This window comes from Cheilinus undulatus, linkage group 11 (genome assembly GCF_018320785.1).
Source record: "Cheilinus undulatus linkage group 11, ASM1832078v1, whole genome shotgun sequence".
Classification (NCBI taxonomy): domain Eukaryota; kingdom Metazoa; phylum Chordata; class Actinopteri; order Labriformes; family Labridae; genus Cheilinus; species Cheilinus undulatus.
Genome location: NC_054875.1, coordinates 25,226,055 through 25,249,144, shown reverse-complemented (window position 1 = coordinate 25,249,144; position 23,090 = coordinate 25,226,055). Strand labels below are relative to the sequence as shown.

General features: G+C 39.1%; 1 protein-coding gene across 5 annotated transcripts in view; it reads right to left on the bottom strand.

Annotated features, from left to right (window-relative positions):
- fmnl3 (formin-like 3) overlaps nucleotides 1-23,090 on the bottom strand; it is a 51,422-nt gene that overhangs the window by 9,609 nt on the left and 18,723 nt on the right. For 4 of the 5 annotated variants that reach the window (XR_005992532.1, XM_041798473.1, XM_041798472.1 and 1 more), the window contains exons 2-19: nucleotides 17,668-17,751; nucleotides 17,471-17,551; nucleotides 13,763-13,839; nucleotides 10,061-10,144; nucleotides 9,449-9,595; nucleotides 8,437-8,545; nucleotides 8,240-8,316; nucleotides 7,521-7,614; nucleotides 4,993-5,067; nucleotides 4,777-4,887; nucleotides 4,538-4,687; nucleotides 3,828-3,929; nucleotides 3,258-3,615; nucleotides 2,734-2,826; nucleotides 923-1,047; nucleotides 575-777; nucleotides 198-501; nucleotides 31-111 (exon numbers count right to left, since the gene is read on the bottom strand). Coding sequence is in view for 4 of the 5 variants with exons in the window: in XM_041798473.1 (XP_041654407.1) it covers nucleotides 31-111; nucleotides 198-501; nucleotides 575-777; nucleotides 923-1,047; nucleotides 2,734-2,826; nucleotides 3,258-3,615; nucleotides 3,828-3,929; nucleotides 4,538-4,687; nucleotides 4,777-4,887; nucleotides 4,993-5,067; nucleotides 7,521-7,614; nucleotides 8,240-8,316; nucleotides 8,437-8,545; nucleotides 9,449-9,595; nucleotides 10,061-10,144; nucleotides 13,763-13,839; nucleotides 17,471-17,551; nucleotides 17,668-17,751 (2,355 nt within the window). In the remaining variant the exon portion in view is untranslated. The remainder of the gene's footprint in view (nucleotides 1-30; nucleotides 112-197; nucleotides 502-574; nucleotides 778-922; nucleotides 1,048-2,733; nucleotides 2,827-3,257; nucleotides 3,616-3,827; nucleotides 3,930-4,537; nucleotides 4,688-4,776; nucleotides 4,888-4,992; nucleotides 5,068-7,520; nucleotides 7,615-8,239; nucleotides 8,317-8,436; nucleotides 8,546-9,448; nucleotides 9,596-10,060; nucleotides 10,145-13,762; nucleotides 13,840-17,470; nucleotides 17,552-17,667; nucleotides 17,752-23,090) is intronic. The other variant, XM_041798475.1, reaches the window with a different exon arrangement.

The following is a 23,090-nucleotide window of genomic DNA, read 5'->3' as shown; positions in this document are numbered from 1 at the left end:
ACTGCTTGATGTATTTAATGCCACACTAACCAGATCAAGACTTTGTAATTTGAAGCCATAAACACAGCCTCTCTTGCTGCTGTTCATGTAGTTACCCAAGGCTAAGATAATCTGTAAGTATAAAGACAACAAAGTGATAAATAAATACATTAAATGGAAAGCTTCTTTTATAAAATTGCAGATCATTAAAAGCTCACCTCAAGCATTTTTTTCAACTTCGGTGAGGATTTAACTGATCCAGAGGCAGCGATGATTGCATTGAGTTGTGGTGTAAGCATGCTGATGTTGTCAGAGAAGTTCCCAACAAAGGTGATGATGTTCATCCTCTGCGTTAGCCTCTCGATCTTACTGAAAAACAACATGAAGCGATCTTCCTCTGCAAGCTGGTCCAGTGGACGCCGCTCGCGCTCATACTGACGCAGCACCTTCACCTCAGCCTCGGTGGGCAGGAAACGCATCAGGCACTCCACAAAGTCTACAGGTAAGGCCTTAAGGTCGAACCTAAGCAAATTAAATATATATTAATGGTGTGTTCTATCTTGTGTGTGGTGCAAAGATTGGATTAAGTGCATACTTCTCTATTGCTTTGCAGATCTCCTCTGTGGTCTTGTTAGCCTTACGCAGAGTGATGGCTAAGTTCTTAGAGCGATTGGCATCCAGAAGTGTGACTTTGTTTGCAGCTTTCTGAGCCACTTTGCTCTTTGTGCAGGAGAGATCCACGATAGGACCCTGAGCTCTGGTCTTAAACAGCTCCTCAAACTTCTCTAGATCAAGCTCCTGCAAGAGTGGAGGTTTGCTTATTAAGTTGTGTGACAGAATCAGATCAAATCATCTCTAAACAATCTTTGAAAAGCAGGTTATCTGAGCTATATAAACTCTACATAGACTTTCTAAGTCAAGGACTTTTCATCTTCTTATTTACCTCTAGCACACGTTCATCATCGATCTCATTGAAGACTGTGCCGTTGATCTGATTGGGCTTCAATGCTGTCCAGTTAAACACAGGAAGGCGGAACTTGGTCTTGATGGGTTTCTTGATTCTGATAGCTGTCAGAGAGAATAAATAAATCAGACAAAACTGCCATCATCGTTACTCTACTATTGTAGAGCCTGACTCGGCACGGCAGGCAAGCGCAGCAGGGGATTTGCTTTTCCACCACAACTGAGATACCCATTTGAGGGCATGTCTAGAGCTGATGACGCAGTGTTTTGAGCCCTCCTTGATTTCTCTGCTCTGTCTGATCTGAATGACTTTACATCATGTTAAAGCAAAAATTAAATTGTAGACCAACAGCGCTGCAAGCTACTCTTTTTACATTCTCTCTCCTTGTCGCTCTCTCTCTCTCTCTCTATCTCTCTCTCTGTGATCAGTAAACAAACAATAATTCGCACTTATCACCAAAAGGAGAAGATTTTCCTGAATTTAAGTTAACGAACAGCCTCCTTATTATTGATTTGTGGGTCTCTAGAGAGCAGAAATGAAGACAATCACATTTTTGGATTGGGTAGTGAGAACAGCATGCTTTACTAATGCCAGAATAAATTAAAGACAGACTCCGTCATGGGCGAAATGTTACGAACATCTTTAGCATTTTATTTTTTAAAAGCCTAGAATTCATTTATCTATAAGAAGGGGACAGGGTTAAATTTTTGTTATCAGAAGTTGCAGAAGTTAGTGTGAGAAGCCGTGTGCAACTATCAGACCGTAGTATGCACAAAAATCTCGTTTTTGGTCTTGTGTCATAAATATTCAAGTCATGCAGTGAATGTTGACACCGCTGTAACAGAGTTATGGACAGTTGGAGCAGAGGCAGGGATGAAACATTTCTCCCCCGTCTCCTCATGGGGTGAAAAGTTATTACGGAGGTGCTATCAGTAGCAGAGGGGGTAAATACCCCCCAGGATAATCGGACCCCGCGAAGTGCTTCAGTGCGGTGCGCTTGAAGGTGGGGCTGGCCTGCTTTGGCCCTGCTCATGAGCAGGGCAATTTGAGCACAGCTAGGCACGGCCAAACTGGTGATGGAAATGCAAATCAGCACAGTTTGGTTTGGCTTGGCGCAGCCAAAGCCGTAGTGGAAAAGCCCCACTGGTATACCCCGCCTGAGGAAATCAGATTGGCTGAGGCAGTGACCTCTTTTTGATCTCTTCTGAAGACATACTATTATCGAAGAGCCTTTTACTTGCATTTTACTGCTTTACCTGATTTTACTTTAGTTCAACATGCTTTTATCTTTTTTTTTTAACCTGTATCCAGTTTCTGCCTGATATTACTTGTATTTTATGTGCTTTGCTGTCTCTCCTTTTTGTAAAGCACTTTGTACCTCTGTTTTGAAAAGTTCTCTATAAATAAAGTTTATTATCATATTATTATTATTATTACTACCTGCATTAAAAAATAATAACAAATTCAGTCTAAACAACCTTATAAATCCCTTTAAGGGCAAATGATTTGGAGCAGTTTATACATAAAAGCATAAGTAAAGCAAATTAGACAGTAAATCAAACATGATATAAATAAAATATGAGATCAGATCTAAAATATGACTTCAGTCAAACAGGCTGATAAATAACAAACAAAATGAACAACAACAATGAAAGATTAGTCTTGGTAAGGGGATAGAAAAGATTTGTCTTTTTAGAGAAAATAAAAATGTGTGTGGAGGGAAATAAAGAGAAAGTACAGTTTTTCACGCATTAAAGAGCAAAAAATATGTTATTTAATTGTGCTCTCACCTGAAAGACCCACACTGAGGATGACGGAGCGAGAGGCGTCTGGCAGAGGTGGAGCGAGAGGAGGAGGCGGTGGTGGGACTGGTGCACTTGGGCCTTCAATGACAGTTTCAGATAATATAAGAAAAGCTTTTTCTGGTTGAAATTTCAGGAGTTTTTGCCTTCATTTTTAAGTCTGCCAACTTGGAGTTATGCTCTTTTGTATCTTGCTTTATCTTTTATCTACCTCATTGTAATCCCAGAGCAGTTTTATAGACTATGTCTGGCTTGAAATTGCTCTCAGAGTTGTTATTGTTTCTCCTGTGCTACAGTCTGCTGCACACTGACGCACACAGAGGAAACCAGCCTTCTATTTCCTTTTCCTGTCTAGGGTAGAAACACTGCTGTGACCCGTCACCTGGCTTGGCACGAATGAACAAAGAAGGGGAACTGAAAATAGACCTCCTCCAAGGAGCTATAGTAAATCTGAATCAACTTTCACACATATATGTCACCAGACATGATTGCTGTGCGTCATGCTCCATCACCTGAGGCAGAAGGAAGAGGAGGTGGAGGCGGTGGAGGTGGCGGCGGAGGAGGAGGCGCTTCACATGCCGGTGGTAAACTAGCATCTGCTCCTGCTGGTTCTGTCAAACCAACGGTTGAACCCAAAGACAGCTGCCCAATGTCGCCCAGTGGGATGCCAAGGCCGCTACCCCCACCTCCGACACCAAGCGGCTCAATGGTGATGTCTCCGTCAGGTTTCTTGTGCAGACGGATGGTTCCTTGCTGTTCCAGCTCCAGCAGCCGCCTCTCAATGTTGAAGTGTCTCTGGAAGGCGGCATCCTTCTCTTTGATCACCCTCCTCAGGGTGTTGACCTGGGTGTTGGTCGACTCGTATGTCTCCTAAATGGCCACCAGAGGGTGATAAAGAGAGCAACACATTTACTTTACAGGCAAAAGAAACATCCTGTTTCCTGCTGACCTGATTTGCTATCACAGCAATTTGGCTGCATGCATCTGAAAGTGATCTTTGCTAACATCAAGTGAAGTGAAATGAAATCTCTCTGCTGCCAGGCAGAAAAGTAAGTATAACATCACTATAGCTGCTTGCTTACCCGTATTAATTGCAGGTCTTTATCTTTCTGAATTAGTATCTTCTCCAGATCGGCCACTTTCATCATTGTTTCATTCTCAACCTCCAGCAGCTTCTCCGTCACCTGGGAGGGAATACAAACAGGGCGGCAGAGATAAGAGATGGTGAATCTGAGAATTGATCCACAGCACGGGCATCCATCCCAGATCTCCTCCCTCTCGCTCCCCCTATTACACGCTGTGCATCATCAATATGAAATAAGATATGAGCCAGCAGCATGACGCTGCAAAAGCATGACACAGGTTTTCGTTTTGATTTTCAAAAGATTACACATGTTGTGGAGGAATTCACAAGGAATCCTCCCTCTCGTCCTCCCCCATCATTCCTGAATCCTGAGAGCAGAGTTTGTTATGAAATTCCAAGCATGATGTCACGACAGCCTACAACCCTTTCCATGTGAAAAAAGGGTCTTTGCAAAGCAGCGTGGGATGCAAAGGCAACTGCCCAGAAAGAACAAGCCAACATGAGAACAATATTAAGATTGTTTTCACGCTCAGTACTTTCCAGCCTTCCCCACCCCTTCATTATTGTGAACCACTTGTGAAATGCAAACAGTGTTTAGATTTCTAATCACCACGTAGAAACAGCCGAGGTAAGTATACGGCTGGTGTACCGCAACATACTCATAAAGTGAGAGGAGTCTTGGTGGTCCAGACTGGGTGGTGCACTTACATGGGACAGGTGCTCTTCCAGTTCCTCCACCTTCTCCAGTGCTGCATTCTTCGTCTCTGCATCCTCCAGCAGACCACCCACATCAAACACGTTATCCAGGTAGGCCTGGATCTGCACTGACAGCTTGTCACTCTCTGTGTGTTTGCATTTCTGACATTACAGAGAATGAATCAGCATTAGTGACACCCACTGTACTAAAAAAAACTTCCACTAAGATTGCCTGACTGTATGCACCTTACCTCCAGGTAATCATCCAGTCCCAGCTTAGTGAATTCATACTGCAGGTGGACTCTGAAGTTCATGTCCTCCACTGAGTGGACCACGATGTTTATAAACTGCATGCAAGCAACCTGGTGCAGAGAGACATATAGACTTGGATTCAGATCTTTTGAGTAGTTGGATGGCCAGACGTTCAACCCAACAAGACGACAAATATAAAAAATAGTTCATCTTACCATGTAGTCGATGTTTCCTTCCTCACAGCGGAAATACTCCATCAGTCTCTCAAAGCGATGCTTCTCCTTACACACCTATAATGCAAAAGATGTAGAAATACAAATTAAACAGCCATTTCATATCAGAATATACACATTAATCAGATTTATATTTCAAAGATTTCACATTCAGAGTATGGAAGAGTCCAAACACTACCCTAGCCGTGCACACGCTCTAAGCCAGCCCTGTCCCGTCTTATCCCATTTACTGTATTTACGAGCCTGATTTAGACCTGACATTTTTTTAATTAGCTGGCTGTTATATTAAAGATTTAATAACAATTCTGAGTTGTTTGAATGGCAGAAATCCATCCAGATGAGATCATAATCAAGCATGTATGACAGACATGGCTTATTTTTTTATTTGCTTATGATCAACAGAGCAGTGAGGATGAGGAGCAGACGCGCAGACATTGAAGTGCACTGAACACGCAAAGCTTTTTGAAGATCATCAATCTGTTGACAGACGGTTAAAGTCTGCACAGCCCTTCACTCATGTCACTGGTAAACTTGATAGCATTAGAAAAGATTATTTATAGAAGTAACTCTCTCGGCCTGCACTATTTCAGCAAGTGCTTGCTGAGTGGGGCAGGCTGGCAGTGCCACTTTTTGACAGCTTTTCTCCCTCACTGTGTCAAAAACCTACATCTAAAGAAAACTTGACACAATGTCTAGTTAATATACAGCTCACAGTGTAATTTTAAAAGACATATCAATTTAACAAATTTGTATCTTGTTATTTTTGGTTTGGGTCTGCAGCAAGAATTAAAAAAACAAACTTAAAAAACTCAAAAATTGAGGGCAAAATATAGTGATGCTCCATGTCTGACAGGATTCCTTTGACTCCCTTCAAGCCTGGGCTGGCCTGGGCCCAAGAGGAGGGGCTGTGATTGGCCTGACCTGGGCCATGGGACACATGGGACCTGTCTGGGGCAGAGAATTTAACCTATACATGGTAGGGCAGTCCATCAGTACTTGCAAAATGTTTAAAGAAGAGAGCAAGACAGTTTTAAGTTGGCTATCAGAATGATGAAGGTCACAAAACAGAGCAACTGTAAACACAAGTTAGCAAAAAGCATGTGCATCACTGGTTTTGACTCTGCCATAATTATGAATCTAAAAATTAAAGCCTTATTTGTGTCTTGCCCCTTTAATTTTCCTTTTTAAAAAATAAAAAAAATAAAAAATTCATTTAGAACTTTGTATCAATAAGAAATTCTGAAGCATAAATTAATATATGTTAAGTCTTTAAAGCTCCTGTGAGGAACTTTCAAGTTGTGTCAAATTTGGCGCCCCCTATGGACAAAGCAGCACAATTTATCACTTTGTAGATTTGTTTACTTTGAGCATGTACCAGTATACGTCGATGTTTTTTTAAAACAAAAATCATTCTACTTTTGATAGTCAAATGTATCACTCATGGCAGATTAATGGACTAAAAAAAACATAATCATTATTTCTAAAGGTCTGGCTTACTTTTGTAGGTCATGAAGATGCATCAATATAAACTTCAGTACTCATCTAAAAACACCTCAAAGGGGCCTTGGCTAAAATACAGATGTCACAAAATATGTGTTCAAAAAATTACAACAGAGGTCCTACTGAGTCCCAAGTGAATGTGCTGTCATGTTGATTTATGTGAAAAATCATGGTATAAAATTACACTTTGTTACTGTTTAAAGCATTCCACAATTAAACATATCCATCCCTAGAGTTTTGCTGTATGTAAACTTGGATAGTATTTTCTATTTGAATCAGCAGTCTCTGCTTATTATCATAATTCATGGGAATGGAAGCCAGCAAAAAGAAAAGGGCAAGAACTGATTTTTAAGCCACTTTCCTAACCAAAAAACTACTGCTTACTTTCTCCAAAAGTTAAAAATAGTGTTTTATTTCAGTCCTGGAAGAATAAAAAGGCATGTCCATTTCAGGAAATCATGGGAATTGTTGCTCTAATTTATGATTTCTGGTACAGCCGTGGTCCAGTAGCACTGGTGGCCTTTCTTGTGAGATATCAAAGACTTGTCTCCGTGCATTTATGTTTTATTTCAAACCAAACACCCTGACAGAAATACCATCTTGTTTTGACTGGTGGGTTGATTAGCTCTCATGTCTCTGGAGCTTTCGACTGCAAGGTAATCGTCCTGTTCCGGTGTTTAGATGACTGTGCAGGCAGAACGCGAGAGGCTAAGCAAGCCTTTGTGGTCCGCTAGCTCCCATCAGGGAGTTGATTCTTATCATTGTTCAAGGTTGGCTCACATCTGGTGTTTTAATGAGACTAATGACCTAAGACAGACTACCGGAGAGCTTTGCTTACACCCTCAGTAGATCTGAAAAGAGCGTTAACTTTTATCCCTCTACACTGACTCTTCATGCCTTCATGCACACCAGTGATGTGGGAAATGATGGCAATTTAATTAATGCCAGTTATAAACAGTACAATTTTGGGAAGTTATTGCTAAAATTTCATTAAACACTGCTTAAGGCACCTCTTTGAAGTTGTCAAATGCTGAGAGGATGATCTCGTGACCTCCGCGGACGAGACAGACAGCAGCCAGCAGCTCCAGAACCAAGGCTTTTGTCCTGGGAATAAAGGAGACATGCATTATTACAAGAAGCCAGTTCAAATGCAAACATATTTATTATCTACTTCTTGTCTTGAAAAAGTTTGATATTCACGTTATCTACTTTTTCATCTCAATTACCATTTTTTAAAATGATCCATAGCATTAAAAGGTATAAAGTCAATAAAAATTGATAGAACTTCTCTTTTTTTGTCATAAGCAAAAGAGGTAGCAGTGTGCAGGGGCTTGGCTGCATTTTTTGTGATATAAGGAAAAAAATAACTGAATTTTGGGTGCCTAGGATTAATAAAACGGGTATTGTAACTGTATTATTTTTTACTTGAAACAAACCATAGTTCAAAAATGGTTTTGTCACTACCCTAATATGGTAGCTGCACAGAGGCAGGTTACACCCTGATATTTCTTTAAGTGTTTACATTTATACCCTTTATTATAAAGTGATCATCCCTACTGATTTAGCACTGATCTGCCTTTAATATTCCCTCTCACAGCCTGTATCTCTGCCTCTAAACCCAGACTTCAGAGAGGCTTAGCACCATGGAGAATCAGAGGCATATCATATGAACTAGCTGCAGGGTTCCCCACTTTGGTTGATCCAGGCAATGGTGGGCCTCAGTTCTTACCGTGAGTTCTTATTGTTCAAGCTGAGAGCAATTTCATTTACTGCATGTGCGTGAGACATGACCATATTGAAGCCATACTGCATGAAGAGAGAGCGAGAGAGAACAGGATGTGGTTAGATTAAACCTGAGTATAGAAAGACTGCACAGGAAACACAAAATCCTTGTGACTCAAATGTGGTGGTATCACAGTCTGGTACCTGATAGTTCATGATGGCTCTCAAGCACATGATGCATACGTGCACATCGTCTTTTTGGCTCACGAGCCGGGAGTTCTTGATGGTTTTGCTGTTGGAAACCGTGCCATAGCTGCAACAGATGGCAAGAGTTAAAAAATGGTAGAAAGTCTTTTTGTTTCACTTCAAATTGAATGCTAAATCAGCTTGTTTTCTTTCTTTCTGCTATTCATGTGACTCATGTTTTAAGTGTGGCACAGAGAGAGGGGCAGAGAGAGAAAATTACAGAGGAAAAGGTCTGACAGAGAAAACTAAGATGGCTTTTGAGGTTACAGATGCATTATGGGAGATGCCTGGTTTCTTTGCAGTCGACCACTGCGATTATGTAACTGTATTGCACAGTCATCATGTGCCAATAACATTACTTTACTTGTGCAGTTCATGAATGACTTTATATGTCTAATGATCCAGCAATTGTGAATCATATGAAACATTTTGTACAGTGGTACCACACGTTATGTAACGTTTTACCAAAATAGACTCAGCAGTTCTTAATCAAAACACAGAAAGTCTAACTTTCCTGGTATTTGATTATTCTCCTGCTTACTCTATGAGAACTTATTTACTCCTATGAGACCTGACGTCTCTTCATCTCCTGTCTGTGTGTGGCTCAGTGACGAAGAAGAGCATCACAACTGTCCAACATATGCTGCAGCTCACAGCTGGCTCTCATCTGAGGACAGTGCAGATGCACATCTGGACAGATGAGGGAGGATTGTTAACAAAGAAAGTCTCATAGTGCAAAAGTTCAAAGACTGAAGTTTGTATTGCCGATGCAGCTCATTATCTGCAGAGCCTAAAGGTCAAGAGGGAGGTCAGATGAGACATAACACATCGACGATTCAGGCAAATTCTTCAAACAAAATAGCCCAAAAGGAACCAGCTTGCATGCTAATACAATTTTTAGCATTCAAGATTAGCAGAGCAGGACAAAACAAGGGGAAAGGTAAAAGCAGGAGAAGCTAGGAATACATACCGGAGGACTGACTGGCGGGCTGAGCGCACCAGTGTGTTGCAGAAGGGTTGTGTGCCTGTATGGTGCAGATCCTCAATGGACCTGCTCCAAGATTTAGCCTTATCCAAGTAGCCATCCTCCCCATTCTCCAGCCCCTCAAAGTCAAACCTGGGCCACATACAGACAGATGCATGGACAAGCAAACACAGAGGAGCAGGGGGGTATAGATAGGAGGCACGGGGAGGTTAGATTAGCAATGCAGCTTGGTAGAGAGCCAGGGGTTATCACAAAAACTGTCATCAAGCTGCCCGATAAAGCTCAGCACACTGATTCTGTACCGCTCAGGCAATATAAAGCTCATCACTCCACCACATAACAGTTCTGCATGAACACATACAGGTTGCAAAGTATGCACAGAGGCATACAAATGCATCCAAAGAAGGCACAAATGCTGTTTTGCACTTTTTTAGATGCACAAGCAGTTTATTACAGGCTTTACGGGACTACCACATGTTAACTCAGCAGCTGGATACAATGCCCAACCCAGTTCCTTAGGAAAGACTTTGGCTGCAATCATGAAAGATAAACGCAGGGATGTGTGAGTTTGTATGTGTATAAAATAAATGTACTCACATGACAGCACACTGGGCAAAGGAGAGGTACTCCACCAGGACGTCAAGGCCTCGGTTCTCATCATTGAGGAACTCCCTGACCCACCTGTGACACGTGGGAACAGAGACAGGTTAGCAAGGCACAGGATCAACAACACACCCTTTTCCTTTAGGATGGCATTTGAACTGCTTTTAATACAATAAAGATTGATTGGTGCAATATCAAAGCCCTGTCAAGATCTTACAACCACGTTTGTCATGTTTTGGCTATCATTCCCATCATTTAAAACTTTTATAAGACAGTTTTGTCTTTTTAAGTGTACTGACTCTTGAAATGACACACATAATACACATTTCCCCCTTATAACACTTAAATTAAAGTCTTTAAAAGTAGAGATGCAAAATGAAAGGCAATATGAACACATATAAAGATTATAATACAGAATGGAGAAATGTTATTTCAATCACAATGGAGGATTTTCTGAGACCAGAAGAAGCAAAACCACCAAGATAAAAACCATGGATGTAAATTAAAACTGCAGTATAATTTCAATAAAATGTAAAAATAACACATTTTTATCATTACAATTCAATGTTATTACTACACAAAAACTCACTTTTGAATAAAACTTGTGTCTGATCAGCTGTGAAAGAGGATTAGCTCCATGGAAGAAGAAAATAATGCTGTGCACTCTGAGATTTAATTTTAATTTAAGACATTAAGTCTTCAAGATAAAAGTCAAAATATCAAGAAAAAAATGAAAACTTCAAGAATAATGTCAAAATGTAAAGAATAAAGTTAAAATGCAGTTTCAAGAAAAAAATGTGAAAAGTTGATTAAAAAAAAGTGAAAATGTCAAGAACACTGTCAAAATTTAAAGAATAAAATTTTAATTGAGCTTAAATACGGTTTAAGATAAGTGTAAGAATGTGGAGAAAAAAGTGAAAATGTAAAGAATAAAGTCAAAAATTTTGAAAATGAAGTTGAAATTGAAACAAGTTGAAAAAAGTTTTTAGATAAAGTTTACAGCAGACCTTGACTGTCTCTTGCCTTGTATCCATGAATGTGAAACTATACTTCAGAATTGGTTGTCAGTGTGACATTGTAAAGGCTCCGGCAGCTCTCGTGACTATCAGCTGCACCCGTGGCTGTTAAGGAAGTGACTTTATTCTAAACAAGAGTTTAATACCAAATTTGTATTCAGACAATTTTCCTGAAAATGCATTTCAACTTTATTTTTCAAAAGTTTGATTTTTTTCCCAACATTTTCATTTTTTCTTTACTTTTTGACTTTAATCTTCATACAAGTTTAATTTTATTTATTTGTGAAATTTCCATATTTCTTCCTCATCAGTTCAACTCTATTCTCAAAGTGTAAAGCATTATTTTTCCTCCACCCCTGTCCCTTATCCTATTCCACAGTCAACACCCTCCTTTGTATTGAGTAAAGAAAAATTAACAAGGTCTGTATATAAAAAAACAATGACAGCAAACTTGCAGATATCATCATTCAGCTGAGGATAAGTAGCATCACACGCTGGCCATCCACACTGAATCTTTTAAATATTTTATTCACTGCCCTGTAAATTTCAGCTTTCCCCTTGTAGAAAATAAAACATCTAGCGCTTTTATTTGGAAAGCATGAGAACAGAAAGGGGTGTGCTGTGTATCATTGACAGCATTAAGCAGCAAAGTTTTACCTCCATGTTGTCACAAGTCAGAGCGTAATATTTCAAACAAAAATATGGATATTATTAATACCCAACTATTTACACATGGTAAAACAAGTTAAAAAGCTCCATGCATAAGGAAATTGCAAGAAAATCAAGAAAACATTCCATCAGACACTCCTGGTGTTTTGGCGTCTTCCTCTTTTCTTGTTCCTTTTTCCGTGTCAATGTGAGCGACAGTGAGGACAACAGGAATGAAGCGACAAGGTCTTCACTTTTACCTAATCTGGCTCAGATGTTGGATGATATAATAGCACATACTCCTTTTCCATCTGACTCTATCTCGGCAATGAATTTACAAGTGTGAAATAATCCCACAAATTAGAGCCAAAAGGTCCAAGTTTCGCTGAGTCAGTTGAACGAGGGCCCCATAAATAGAGGCTACAGTCCTGAACCAGTGAGTCTCAGGCCGGACTCCCAGACTCAAACCTCTGATTCATTCCTGTCCTCATTATTTCTGCACCTCTTAAAAAAGCTCTTCAAGGGGCAAAAGGTTAGAAAAGTAAAATATATATAGTCCTTTTAAGAAAATTGAGACTTAATTTGTCATAAAGTGGAATTATCCTGTCATTCAAGAAACAGCTTTGCAGGATTGCCATGGAAAGTAAATAAAAGCAGGACTTCACATCTCTCATCCTTGATCAATTCAAGTTTTCTGGAGAGAAAAACACTCCAAACAAAGGAATCCCCACTGCCACAAGAGAAAGAATGTAGAGGGCATATGGCTGAAAGAGCAAGGCTCAGGTCGAACCCCTGACAGTCAACAGTATTTTGTCTACTTCCCCCATAAGACCCCCTCACCTCCGCCCCTATCCTTTGGGGAACTCAATGGGGGAACAGGATTGGGGTAAAAGGTTATTAAAATAGTCTTGAAGTGCCGATTATGATGACTGCAGCAGGTCAGCCAATGAAGAGCCAGGCAGGAAAGCAATCAGGAGTCTCAAAGTAGCGTTGGGGGGTGGAGGGGTAGGGAGGTGAGGAGAGGAACAGAGGAAAGCAAACAAAGCAGTAAAGAGTAAAAACGGGTGCAGGAGGGAAGAGGGGGAGGAGGGATTGGATGAGGAGGAGGGCTTGATCATCAGTTTCCTGTCTGCCACCACTCCCTCCCTATTCTCCCTTCCTTGCCTCTGACCCCTCACTCCTTCCTCTCCCTCTCGCTCCCTCTACTTCTCTCCAACTAGTTGCTATTTCAGATTTTCTTGGCAATCTCAGGAATAACACATCAGAGAGAGTCCGGGATTCAGACACACACAATAAACCAGCATCTGTTTCACTAAATCCCACCCACAGAAAGTCATCTGAAAATAGCTTTCCTCTCCGCATACTTCTGGGAAACGCATTGAAACTGGACTTTATCGATGAAGTCAAAGACAATTCTTGGAAATCAATGAACTCATTGGAAAGTCAGATCTTTCTGACAGGCTCCTTCTGGTTTGGGAAGTTGGTGGCAAATCGCAGCATATTTTTACGTCATTATCTATGTGACATTTATAAGGAGTCAAGTCAAGGATAAAGTCTGCAACAGTGAAGATAAAGGCTACAGAAGCTTACATAACACCCACATCCACATCCTGAATGCCTATTGTCTTCCACAAAATAGAAGAAAACAATACAAAAAGATTGTTTACTTGGAAATCTGACAAATGTGTAAACAATAAAGTATCACTGTGTGTGTTTTTGTCCTTTTTACTGTTCAGCATTGGTCAGCTTGGCTTCCTGTCCCTCTGGCATACACAACAAAGCTTCCTGCTCAACACTATGGGGGAGTGGACGAGGCAGCACAATGGCTACCATCTGGGCATTATGAGGACCAGCTCTATGAAGTGGAGCTGCAGAGCTGGGCAAAGTTAGAACAATAGGGGATATCTGGGCACCATAAGCGCTGCAGCAGGAGCACAGAGAAAGCACTATTCTTTACAATAATAATGTGATTTCCTTATGCACCGACAAATACATCTGGACCAGACAAAAGAGTTGGAAAAGTATTAATTACCCGATGTGGTTTGTTCTCAGTGAGATCTCCAGCTCCCTCAAGACTTTGGTAGATTCCTGAACCCGCCTACGAAATTTCTGCAAAACAAAATGTTTAAGATGTGAGCCTGCTGCAGATTAAAACTGTGCAATAACTTCTAAATAAGCAGCAAAGATTTGTAAGTTCATTTAAAAGAGTACTCCATCAGTTCAGGATTGCAGTAACATGGTATTTAGAAAGAAGAAGAAGAAGAAGACTCAACAGGGCCAAGAATAATCACATTTTCACAGCTTAATCAACAATGCATCAACTCATTTAGCTCATGATGCTAATTAACTGTTTGTTTTTCAAGCAGGTTTTGCAGGTAAAGCTAGTGCTGCCAGTGATGCAAAAGGCTGCCAACATTAGATTTATAAGGTGTGTTATGCTAGTAGCAAGGGAGTGCTGCTAACCTCGATACTTGTTCTGCAGTTTTTTCAGATGTTCATTATGCTAGCAGACCATGTTGCTATTAGTGACATTTCTGTCCCTAGGATTTAACTCTTAGTATTCTACTCAAAGTAAATAAAAGATATTTTTCAAAAGGCTTTTAAAAGACTGAAGTCTTAAGTATATTTATTCACAATAATGTATGTAAATGTATTTTTTCTTAAATTATTTTAGTACCCTTTTTTTCCCCAAACATACATTTTTTTCAGATTCGATGAGACACATTTGCAGTCATAAGAAATAAATTTGATAAATTGCTTCATTATTGTACATAATCTCTCATTACAAATACATATCATTGGAAACATTTTTTATTTGTTTTCCTATAAATAACTGTACATCCCCTGACTCAAGTTCCACCCTGTTGGTTTGTGGTTATTCACCTACTGTACAAAACCCCCTGCAGCTCCAATGAACTCATTTTAGGAGGTGACATCACTTTTGGAGGAAATTTGTAAGAGAAGGTAAAAAACAACTTTCTGTCTTTCTTTTTGAGAAGATTCATGCTGTTAATCTGTATGCCCTACTCTTAAAGTCCCTTTTTTAAAAATATACATATTTTAGGTTTGTTGTATGACAGATCACTGTGTTATGAAGCACCAGGCCAAATTTCAGTCAAGAAAAAAAAATCTCTAAATTTATAAAATTAACGGGCGTGGGCGTGTCAGTTGAATGAGCCAAAGCCGCACCCACTCACGAGAAATACAATCCTCTCAGATTAAAAAAAATGCTTCTGATCAGATTGAGACAGAGACAGAGACAGAGACAGAAGTTGGGGATTAAATTTACTGTTTTCTGACACAAATCTCTCTGTTAGATGCTTTTGATGACCTGTAGGCCACTGTGGCTAATAAATTTGAGAAAATAACCTCACAATGAACAAAAAGACAGCATGTAGCTGGCTGTTAACTTTCAGTGAAGGCAGTGACATCAGCTAACAACAGAATGTGCTGAGATGTACTGCTCGCTAAGGGGCCAGGTAATTCCAGGTAAAAAACTCTCTAATGGTCTAAATCCAAAATTCAGTCACACATAGATCTCAGTGTTTTCACATGTTTACAGCAACCTTATTCCAACATATCTTGTGTGTTTAGACACAGTTTTGGGATTTTACAGGGACATTTAACATCCACCCTGTAAGGTTTAACTATGACAGAAGCAAACCTTTTTTTTTAAATCGCAAAATGTTCAATATTTACACTAAAATCTAGTTTTTCTGTGCAAAGCTACATACACCTTTTTGGTTCTACCATGCTTGGTATGTAGTCCTAACAGAGTAGAGCCTGAATCTAAGAGGGTGGAAAATCAGGCACAAAATGTAATGGAATACATAAATACTGATATCTACATATTTAAATGCCATTTAAAGTGTTTGTCTAATTTACCAATACTGGAAAAAGGTGACACATTGTGCTAATCCTTAGTATGGGAAATGTGTTTCTTTTTCGGTGGGGGAGTCTTGGCAAAAATGGTACATTTATAAACAAAAAGACATATTATACTCAATAATCAGAGATGCACGATACTATCAGCCTGATAAGGGTACAGATAAAAAGGCAATTTCTGGTAGTGGCAGATAGCAAAATTTCAGCCAAAATTTTAAAACCAATATTATGACTGTGGATATCAGAATATTTACTGTAAATTTTGCCATTTGTACTGATAAGTTTGTAAAGTTTTAGGCTGGACCAACAGGCTTATCCAGTCCAGGTCTTTTTCTTCATTTGTTCTCAACCTTTTAATTTCAAAATGTGTTTCAAGTACTTAAGTTTTTTTTCCTTGTTCATCCTTATAAACTGAAATGTGTTCAAAGGACTGGTGTTTTAGGTCTGAAATACATATTCTGATATCAGTATTGATATCTGTGTCATCTAAAATTAATCTGAAAATATCAGCAGATCTGATATTGGCAAAAAATCCAATATCATGCATACCTATCAATATTTCTTGTTCAAATATTATTCAAAGGTAAAAAAACTAGCATGATGGAATAAGGGACACAAAAGGTCTAAAAAAATCTAAGTATTGGTGTTTACTTACATTCTTAATACATTGCAATACCCATGGATGTATATATCCCAAACAAAGTGGAATTTTCTCAGTTGTTTCTGAAATATTTGCATATTAATTTAATTTTAAAGGTGGTTAATCTCTACCGCTCAAGTTCCTAGTTGCACGTTTTTGACAAAATTCAAACTCACCTGCTAACAGTCTGTTTACTTTTTGGGGGGGTTATGCTAGTGTAAGCAAATTCAGCAAACTTTGTAACACAGCTGCTTCATACTTATTTTTTACAAGTTTGCTATGCTAGTAGTGGCTAATGGAATTTTAATACAACTTGATTTATTTTTGTTGTGTAATTCAAAGCTGAAGTATCTGGAAATGCACAAGATTATTCTGTTTTTAAGGTTTATTACGCTATTAGAAGCTGAAATATCAGACAGTTTAACTCCACTTTAAAAGCTTATCAGGTTTTTTTTTATGTAATTTTTAAAGTGTGTCATGATGCTAGTAGAAATACAATCTGAAGTTCTGGTAGTTTCTTTAAATCCTGTTTTCACAGCAGCAGTTTCTTTGTGCTGGCAGGAGTCGGATACAATATAAAACCAATGTAATTTAGTGTTTTCAGTGCTCAGCATCCTGAGCAAAAAAACAAACAAACAACAACAACAAAAAAAAACCTCAGTGTCGGCTGTTCTTTGTTGCTGTGCTCATTGCACTCTCAGTTGAAAACAGTTCAATAACAACACTGCACTTGTCAGTGTCACCTCCCCCTGAGTAGCCAATCAAAATCAAGATAGGTTGAGATTTATGATGCCAAAATATGATGGCTACATCAATGGCTTAGGAAAAAAACAATTTGACTTGTCTAAAGGGGAACTATTTAAATGTGCCTTTATAGATGCTATGACAGCAGAAGTCAACTTTTGTAATAAATACCGGTGAGGAGCGTTCTGAGACTGAGGCTGTGCACAGAAAAAAAAAAAAATGCAATCTGCAGACACAGGCCATTAATTTCTTCAACTGTCCTTTGCCTGTGGTAGCTTATGTGGCAAAGCACCAATAAGGACTGGGCAAAAGACATCTGGTGAGGTAACTTCTTTCATTTTCAAACTTGTAATCTTCATCTAATCAGTTTTTTTAAAACAGTTTTTATGTGGTCAAACTTTAATAGAAGGACTTTTTTTGGAGTTCCCCTTTAAATGAACTATAGTTGATAAACAGTTTTTACTATCCCACCTTTCGTGTGACTCCAGGGTCTAAGTATCCTCGTAGCTTCTGGATGTAAGTGTGAGGTGGATTCTTGACCTGAAATCTCTCCTGGAAATGAACAGCAGAGCCGGGGTAGTAAGAGTGTTTGTTGAAGTCATTATGTTGGTATCAAATGAGTATCATGCTTTGTGTACATTGTTATGAATGAGGGTTTTTGAACACACCTGGTCGCAGATTAGGTCCCACTTCTTTTCATTGTCATACTGTCTGAGGAGGCGGGCTTTATCAGGAGGCAGGTTCATAGAATTCTGAAAATAGAAAAGGAGGTTTATAATAATTACATAATTCATTCATTTCCATTTTTGGCCTTTTTATAGCAGATATGAGAGAGAGTTTGACAGTGACTAAGACCTTACAGGAGTCTGGCGCCAACAGCAATGCAATGATGAAATTCTAAGTACTTTTACTATGACCTCATTTCCTGTGTTGACATCCTGCAGCAGTAGCTGATCTGCATCTCCTTGCTTAGACACACTTTGCTTTTAACCACAACAAGCCACATTCAAAGTGAGGGCCTATTACCAGACCTGTCATCTTATCCCCTCATAAACTACACTTGAACACTACATGAGACGTCCCGAGGCAGCCTCTTTACTGTGGCTCAAATTAAACCCTAAATGCTCTAATTTGGTTTTGGAGGCCAGCCCACTTAAGGGTTTTATGTCCTTGTGACAACAGTAAAAATAACACAAACTATACAACAAGTTCTCGAGTTATGGCTTCCTCGTGTAGGTCAAGAGCTTGTTAAGAGCGGTTGATGAGGAAATCTTAAAAATAAGGAAGCATAACAATACGAGGGTGCTTTCCTTGCCAGCTTGAAGCTGATCTCCTCTGCGTTACTCTTTGAAGAGACATGAAGGATTGTTTGCACTGGGAACTCTCTTTTACACCCATAACGACAGAACTCCATAAGCCTGACCACAAACAGCTTGTCAGCTTGACTTTTAACCTGTGGCTATAACTCACCCTCAAGCCTAAAATGCAACACCCATGCAACACCCATTTAACCCATCCCAGGTCAGACGTGATGTTCACACGGGCATTTTGCCACTGGTGGAGCATATGGCAGATGGAAAATACATATTTTTATTCCTCCAGCAATTCCCCATTTAACTGGCATGGCTGGAACATCGCATGCTTGTGTTTTAAAAATAAGTTTTCTACATCAGGATCACGTCGCTCACCCTATCAGCATGTCATGAATCATTTTGTCATAAGAGGGCTGAGAACAGAAACCACTGCTTCTGTACTTCCTTCTCTTATTTGTTTTTAGGATCTGACTCCTAATTACACATTAAATGGTATTTTATTACCAAAAACCTATACAAACTTGTAAAAAAAAGTCTGCTACAGACATGCATAAAGCATTGCCTGAGGAAGCTTCCTATAACATGCTGTTATAGTCAGGGAGAGTGGTGCAGAGACGTTATATATGGGGCCTTTAATGTAACCTGCTTAATAAATCCCACGCAGGAGAGAGGAGCAGAAACATGCATACCAGATGTCCAGAATTACAGGAGGAATGTGTCCTGTTTATAGAAGTAGTGTATGCCAGTACATTTTTCTCTCTTGTCTGACCCCCAGCCCGCTCCCTCTCCTCTTCTACCTCTCCTGGGAAACTTTTGAGTCTTAAGTAAGGTCAGATAAGGAAGTGAGGAGAAGTACCTCCAATCCCTGTCTGTCTCTTAAACAATGATCAGTTTCTCAGCATATATAACAGACTTGATGCCTTAATATCAAAAAGGAGCAAATTTCTACACTGGAAAACCGAACAAGCTGAAAATACTCAAAATATTGGAATTTTTATTGTCATTGAAATACATTTGTTGAGTATGACTCAACTTAAAACAAAACATTTAATCTATACTGCAATTCACAATGGGTGGAACTCAAAATATTAGAGCCATCTGATTATGTAAAAACAGTATTTTTTTTAGTGGCCAGTACTTAGCCATTTAAAGCTAGATCAACCCAATATTACCTGTACATTTATGTAAGGTTAACTTAAATTTTTTAAGTCAAACTACATGTGTAAACTTTCCAACACTTCAAATTTTTCAAAGCCTACTCAAAACATGTTCAAGTATTTTTCATAAATCATCCACTGCAATTTCCCCTGTGTCTCTCAACACATTAATCCTGAAAATTTAAGTCACTGAAGGCCAATTATAGAGACAATAACTGCTAGGTGCACACATAACCAGGAAGTCATCCTCCATCATGGTCAGTATACCATCCATAAGAATTTGACATTGGTCCCCACAAGTGGGACTTCTCAAACTGAGTCAGTAACTTCATTCATGGTGCAAAAGTGTTTAATGTCCGAAGGCATTCTGTCTAAACTATGCAGACCGAGGGATGATTGTCAAATAATCTGAGTAGATTGACATAAAATACTTAGAATGATTGAGTACTGAGTACAAGGCTTTTTGTTTATGTCTGGTGCTTATGTATCACACTATGGGGAATATACTTTATATTTGTTAATAATATGTATAATATTATCATATATGTAATGTTTATTATTTGATAAGCTGAATAAAAATAAATGAAAACTTAGATCTGATGTAGTTAATGATGGATTTTTTTTGTAATGCAAAGGTGAAATATTTTCTGGTTCCTCTTCTTAAATGTTTGAATTTGATGACTGTAATTCAAGTCAGACAAAACAAGGGATTTAGAGATGTTGCCTTGATATTTCTCTTGGAAACCATTAACTTTTTCTGTTTTGTTTTGTGGGCAAGATTAGATGATACTGATACCATGACAACACAACACAGAAATTGTAGGCACCCAGTATTGGGCAAGTTTTTGGTTTAGTATATGTGTGTAAACAATCATCTAAAATTGCAGACACACACTGTTGAAAGTGTATGAAAACACAATCAACATTTTTACCTAATGAGATTTTTGGAAAAAAATTCTACACTCTTAAATACCATATGTGTCAAAAAAGTAAAATCGGTGTTATATTAGTGATCAGTGGTTAAAAAAAAGTACAGAAATGTAATGATCTTCAGTCATATTTTAAACCATTAAAAACCCTTCGTACTGGTCAGTTTGGGCCACTTTTTTCAAATGTTACCCAGGTGCTTAAGCAATTTTGATAGCGTGCAGGTGTTTGCTAACAATTTTAAGTTCGGTCAGGACCACTCTGTCAAGAAACCCATCTGATTTGTGGTTATGAATACTTTTTCTTTATCAGCAGTTATTAATTTGCACTCTGTTGTTATTTATGTTTTGGCGAGGCTGTTCTGAATCGCCCTGCCCTTCCATGAGCCTACATGAAAAGCATCAAGCAGGAGCAGCACACGTTCCTACTTTTCCTGTGCCTACAAGAAACCCTGACAAGAAGAGAAGCAGCAAAAATCCAGAGCAGAGCAGGCATCAATGACAACAGAATGACATTAAGTCAGAAGTAGAATAACAGAGGAGCGTTGCTGTGGATTAATTTTGATTAATCACGATAAAATATCATTCATTTTTAATCAATATTAATCGCATTTCATTTTGCAAGCTTGGCGACACATTAGCCAAAGTGCTAGAAGAATCCCAGACGAATGTATGCTTCGTGTTAACATGGTATTTTAAGCTGGAAGTGCTTCGGAGAAAAGAAAATTCCTTCCTGCAGAATGTGCATAATACTTTATGTCGGTCGACATAAAGTTCCGTCTGTTTTTGTTTTGTTTTTTTTTACTCAAATTTCCCATCGAGAAGGCAAACATGCTGTTTAGCGTCTTCCATATCGAGTTGGTTGGTCAGTATCGTAACAACGACCCATTTGCACATACGCAGCAGCATGCTCAACAGTAACCCTACTTAGACAAACTGCCCGAAATGCACTGCCAGAGACATTTCATTTTGAGTCAATCTGTGCTGTAGATGGGTTAACTGGGTTAAAAATTTTAATCAGATTAATCATGATGATGGATTAATCTGCATTAACGAGTTAATTTTGACAGCCCTACTAAAAATATATCTGAAAAAGAAACCTTTCTTTATTGCCCAGCCCAAGTTGTAGCCCTTGAACACTCAAAGTTGACTCCCTCATAGACAGAGTGTGCATTTTTTCATACTCATAATGTAGTAATGAATTAAAACATCCAATTACACTAAGTAGATCTCTTTAATCTGCTCCAGATCAAGTTCCAAAGGCTTCATTTGGTTGTAAACACCCAAAGGGTAAATGACAAATACCATGCTGATATCTGCTCCAGCATCTGTCTGGGCACACAGCCTGACTCCTTTTGTTTTCTTGGTCAGTCATGCATACTCAAGTGGGGCAAACAGATGAGGAGTACGGCTCCCATTTGTTGTAATGTAATTCTGAAATACTGGAAAGCATCCAGTGGAGACTGGCACACACAAAACAACGGACTGTAGAACAGAGATGTCTATTTGAAAAAACATAATAAAGTTAAAGCTTGACCAGAGGAGGATTTTGTGAAAATGGCATTATTTAGGAGTGATTAAACATGCATTCACTCTATCAAAGTCAGTAACAAAATAGGTAGCATTACGAACAATAAAGACTCACTTTGATGTTTAATACCTTTCTGTCTTTGTCAGTTAGAGCCTCAGGTAACGTAAACAAATACAGGTGGGACTGTGTGCTGAGCATATGTCACGAAAACTTTGGCTTGAAGATAAATAGGAGAAAGGGAAAACGTTATTTCTGCAACTGAGCTAAAAAGCTGAGGGGATGTTTCCTTTCTGCCCAGATTTGGGTCATCTGAGCCAAGTAACCCAATTGAGCTAATTTCATTTCACTTTCTCCCACGGCGATACAATCTTGCACTTCCTGTGTTTATAAGAAGCCAAAGAGACGTCGTTTTTATGGAAGAGCGAGGGCGCACTGACATGACTGGCCCATTTTAGGGGTTAAATACAACAAAAATGCCAAAAATGTTTTCTGCTTGTTATGAAACCAAGATACCCACAGATTATTTTCTGCAGTAAGGTCTTTCTTGTTTGGTTTGAGACCAGCCAAAGGACAAAGAGATTCAATGTGGAGCTTGTTTGATTTGGTGAGCTGCCATTCCCATCCTTTGACATTTGAGCTATTTTTTCCTCATAGAAAATCTCTAACAATGGCTGGTGGGCAGTGTCAGCGTATGAACCCTGAAGGTGCTGTGCAGAGCAAAATACGGCTAGAACACAACACCAGTACAATACAAGACCAGATCAACTGGTTTTATTATAACCCTTATCTCTCTTGTAGCAAGGCACCCACTGCAAGGGGAGACAAGGTTTTAAAAGGATGAAAAGCTTTGGAAATATAAACCAGCCACACTAATAGTTCCTCAACTCTACTGTATAAACTACAGAGTGAAACTTTTAAAAGAAGCAAATACAAAATATATTTGATCTTTCTATGCTTTGTGCCATTATTTTGATAGGACAGTGGATAGTGTCAGAAACTGGGAAGAGAGTAGGATATGGCATGCAGGAAAGTAGCCATGGGCTGGATTTGGACCTAGAACAACAGCTTTCAGGACAACAGGCAACCCAGGCTGTTCCAATAGAGGGTGTAACATCAGGGGTACTACAAATCCACAAGGAAGTACCTCAAGGTTCACTTTTAGAA